The 4689-nt window shown below is 44.6% G+C and overlaps 1 protein-coding gene across 1 annotated transcript in view; it reads left to right on the top strand.

Moving 5' to 3' along the window:
• LOC137779430 (protein kinase C epsilon type-like) overlaps positions 1 to 4689 on the top strand; it is a 48337-nt gene continuing 43648 nt past the window's right edge. The window contains exon 1 of the mRNA XM_068567145.1: positions 1 to 561. Coding sequence (XP_068423246.1) covers positions 214 to 561 — 348 coding nt within the window. The 5' untranslated portion in view covers positions 1 to 213. The remainder of the gene's footprint in view (positions 562 to 4689) is intronic.

Genomic DNA, 4689 nt, shown 5'->3' with positions numbered 1-4689 from the left:
TGTTTAGGGTTTTTTTTGCTTGCGGACCCGCGGGAGTTCGCGTTTCTTCCGCAGTTTGGAGCATATTAGACGAAGTGTGTGTGTGTTGAAACCTGGAGGACCACCGGTTGAACAGAGCCGCTGTTATTTTGTCAGAGGTCCCATCAGAGAGGTAGTGACCCCCTCTCCCTCACCCTCTCCTCCTCCCCCATCCCTCCATCCCGCCGCGCAGCCATGGTGATCTTCAACGGGATGCTGAAGATCCGGATCCGCGAGGCGCTGGACCTGAAGCCCACGGCGTGGTCCCTGCGTCACGCCGTGGGCCCCAAGACCCCGAGCTTCCTGCTGGACACGTACATCGCCCTGAACGTGGACGACTCGCGCGTGGGCCAGACCTCCACCAAGCAGAGGACCAACAGCCCCGCGTGGAACGACGAGTTCACCACGGAGGTGCACGACGGCCGCAGGATCGAGCTGTCCGTCTTCCACGACGCGCCGATCGGCTGCGACGACTTCGTGGCCAACTGCATCATCCAGTTCGAGGACATCCTGCACAACGGGAGCAAGCACTTCGAGGACTGGGTAAGAGAGGATGTGACACGGAGGCGCGTCACCTCGTGAAGTGCACAATAACAATAAGAGCCGCAGCGCATCATGGATGCTTCTCTGCGTCCATTGGTGTTTTTTTTGGTGTGTGGCTGTGTTTAAATAGCTCGTTGTGTCTCTGACATGACGAGATTTGGTTGTTAATGACTGTCAGATGAGACATTCTGCTCATATTTTGAGCGTACTCCTTTTATTGAGTCCACATAGCAACACAATATACATTACAATACATCAAAACAATACAATATGAGGACACATGTGTCATCATTGCAGTTAAAAAGTCACATACTGAATGCAGACTTAGCTGTAAGTCTTAAAACTAGATCATAATATAAGACAGGACCATATACACCATTATCCAATAACACAGGACCTGTCTAGTCATTTTAGGGGCCTTATATTAAACAAATGATTTAATAATCAATCAAATTGACACGTCACCTCTTGAAATGCACAATAACAGAGCTGCAGCACGTTCAGCCACATCATGGAGGCTTTTCTATGGATTCATTATAGTTTGTGTGTGTGTGTGTGTGTGTGTGTGTGTGTGTGTGTGTGTGTGTGTGTGTGTGTAACTGTATTTAAATAGCTTTTTTTGTCTCTGACCCGAAGAGATTTGGTTATTAATGAGTCATTCTGCTCATATGTTGAACGTATTCCTTTTATTTCAGACTCATGAGTCCATATAGCAACAACATATACATATTCAATACAATATGTCCACACAGGTGTTATCATTGCAGTTAAAAAGTCACATAAACTGAATGCAGACTTAACTGGTAAAGTCTCAATATGAGACAAGACCATACACACTATTATCCCACAACACAGGACCCATCCTGGGTATTTAATCATTTTAGGGGGCCACATATTAAAAAATGATTTCACAATCAATCAAATTGACACCTGAGCTCTGTTTGGACTCTCGTGTAATCTCTGTAGCTTAAACCTCTGAATGAACACTTTAGCTTGATGAACAATTACTCACCTTCAGAAGGTTATTGGTTTTAATTTGCTTTTGATTCACTGGAGAGTTTGAGCCGTACAACATTACACAATAAAGTCCTTCAGTAAGAAATAAATACAAGTAACGTACTTGAATAACATTAAACTAATGCAGGGTTAAGATAAGATAATCCTTTATTAGTCCCTCAGTGAGGATATTACAGGATTACAACAGCATTGCTCACAAGGAAATATAGATAAATATGAAAATCAAGTATTAAATCAAGTAAATAAACAGTAGAACGGTAATAAAACAAAATAAAAAATGAACAGTAAGAAGAATATTAAATATACAGATGGAATAAAAATGTGTAAAAGTACTTAAACATACTTCAAAATGTGTATAAAAGTACTTAAACGTAATGGACGTGTGTTTCTGTATGGAAGCCCAGGGGGAAAAACAAAAAATTAAAGTGTCATTATTGTGCGTTTATTAATCACCTGGACATATATCTGAGTGATATCTCATCATAATGACTGTGGATCCATACTTGATAAAATGAGTTTGCTCTGAATACATAAGTCAGGAGAACAAGCGTCTTTAAAGCAACATTTAATTTAATTTACTTTGGACACACAGCAGCGACACGTGAGCAAACAGTTGTGTTTACACATTCAGCCGACGCGGCAACTTTGTCATCATTATTGGTGGGAAGTCTCCTTGTTGTCTCTCTGTGTCGCTGCTCTTCAGGCAGAGAACCAGAGGAGGAAGGAGAGGAGGAAGGAGAGGAGGAAGGGGAGGAGGAAGGAGAGGAGGAAGGAGAGGAGGAAGGAGAGGAGGAAGGGGAGGAGGAAGGAGAGGAGGAAGGGGAGGAGGAAGGAGGGGAGGAAGAAGGGGAGGAAAGAGAGGAGGAAGGGGAGGAGAAAGGAGGGGAAGGAGGAGGGGAGGAATGACATGAGTAAGTAGAGGAGGAAGGAGGGGAGGAAGGAGAGGAGGAAGGAGAGAAGGAAGGAGAGGAGGAAGGAGAGGAGGAAGGGGAGGAGGAAGGAGAGGAGGAAGGAGAGGAGGAAGGGGAGGAGGAAGGGGAGGAGGAAGGAGAGGAGGAAGGAGAGAAGGAAGGAGACGAGGAAGGGGAGGAGGAAGGGGAGGAGGAAGGAGAGGAGGAAGGAGAGAAGGAAGGAGACGAGGAAGGGGAGGAGGAAGGGGAGGAGGAGGGAGAGGAGAGGAGGAAGGAGAGGAGGAAGGGGAGGAGGAAGGAGAGGAGAGGAGAGGAGGAAGGAGAGGAGGAAGGAGAGGAGGAAGGGGAGGAGGAAGGGGAGGAGGAAGGAGAGGAGGAAGGAGAGGAGGAAGGAGAGGAGAAAGGAGAGGATACACGGAAGTATCGATCTTTGATTTAATCAATTCTAAACTTTTTGGTCCTGGAATAATAAAATCAATTCATTTTTTGTTTCCAAAGTTTTCCTTTGGGGACAAATTGAGGTTGAAAAAAAAAGGGAATAAATCGCAATACATCGCAATACTCAACGTATCGTGATAATATCGTATCGGGACTTAAGTATCGTGACGACATCGTATCGTGGGACCTCTGGTGTTTCACACCCCTAGAAACTGTGGTGTGGGAGAGCGGGAGACGGCTCCATCACCTGGAGGTACTTTTTTTTAGGTCTTTCGGTTTCATTAAACGGTGAATAATTTGCAGGATTTCAAAGTAAACATTGTTGTCCGTCCTGTAAGTCTGGCGGGTAAAATCCACACGACAGGACTCACATGCAACAAGAGTTTAGATCCTGTTACCTTTTGGTTGTGACGGACCGGTGACCTGCAGCAGAGCTACAAAAGAGGCGAGAGAGCGAGAAAGAGAGAGAGAGAGAGAGGGTGTGGTCAGAGGGGGGCGAGTGTACAGCGGTACAAAGAAGAAGAAGAAGAAGAAGAAGTCGCTCATTGTTGTCTGAAGCTGCCGAAGCGGACGGATGTTCGAGTGTATTATTGATGAGGCCAATGGCTCCATTAGAGAGAGAGAGAGAGAGAGAGAGAGGGATGAAAGAGAGAGGCGATGATGAAACAGGATGTATATATAGATAAAAAATGTATATCTGCAAACAAAAATCACTTTTAAAGCAGCGTGATATGAGCCAGATTCCCCAAAAATGCCTCCTGGAGCGTCAATAAGACACCTTTTTGGAAAGATTAGGACCTAAAGAATCAGAATCTGCAACAAAAATCTCAATAAAACAAATACTTGGTCTGTTAGGAAGGAGTTTCAGTCAAAAAACTGTGTCGTTCGGTTCAAAAATGGAAAAATATGACGTATTTTAAGCCAAAAGATTGTCTGAATGGGGCATGCTGGGACTTAAAATGGGAGCGGGAGGATTTCCAAAAGATTAAACCCTGAGAATGTTCTGTGAGTGACCTCCCTCCTCCATAATTGATGTGCTAATTGACTTTAATCACAGGGACACAACCCAGCATTAGAGAGAAGAACCGCGGGCCGGAGGCCTTTTCAAAATAAGATGCCGCATCCCAAGATAGTTGAGTGAACTTAACTCTCTCACCTTCCTGGAAAGAGTGCTCAGACGATTATTGTCTGTGAAGTTCCCACTCAAAAGAAGTCACTTTTTGTATGCTTGCAGATATTTAAACATCTATCAGACTAGAATGATGAACAAAGCCTCGCGGTGATGACTCAGTACGGACGTTAAAGAGAGAAACTGACACGATCCAAGAAGACGATTCTGACGTTTCAGCATTTTAAAGTAACAAAGATCTTCAGAACAGGTGACTCAGCGATAGTTTTGTCTTCCAGGAAGTGAGACTTTCACACAGGGAGAGCGATTAGTCAGCAAATTGCTCTTCTTGTATCATATTTCATTGTCGAGTGGGAAGAAAAAGTTTTCTTTCTCACACAGTCGAAACTATTTAGTCGATGACTTTGCGGTCTTATAAATTGGAAGTGCATCCATCCAAGAACAAACATGCCAACGCTTGTTCAGAGAGCAACAGAAAGCGCGTTGTTTCGAGTAAAAAAAACTCCCTCTCGAGTGCTTGAAAAGAAACACAGCGGAGTGAGTAAAACGTCTTTTTCATTTGAAGATAAACAGGTTCATCCGGGGTCAAAGTAAAAAGTCCCGCTGCCCTCGAACGCCCCACCGGCTCCACGT

Source organism: Clinocottus analis, unplaced genomic scaffold (assembly GCF_023055335.1).
Source record: "Clinocottus analis isolate CAN_PGR_092001 unplaced genomic scaffold, fCliAna1.0.p SCAF_8, whole genome shotgun sequence".
Lineage (NCBI taxonomy): Eukaryota > Metazoa > Chordata > Actinopteri > Perciformes > Cottidae > Clinocottus > Clinocottus analis.
This window is presented reverse-complemented; position numbering and strand designations above follow the sequence as displayed.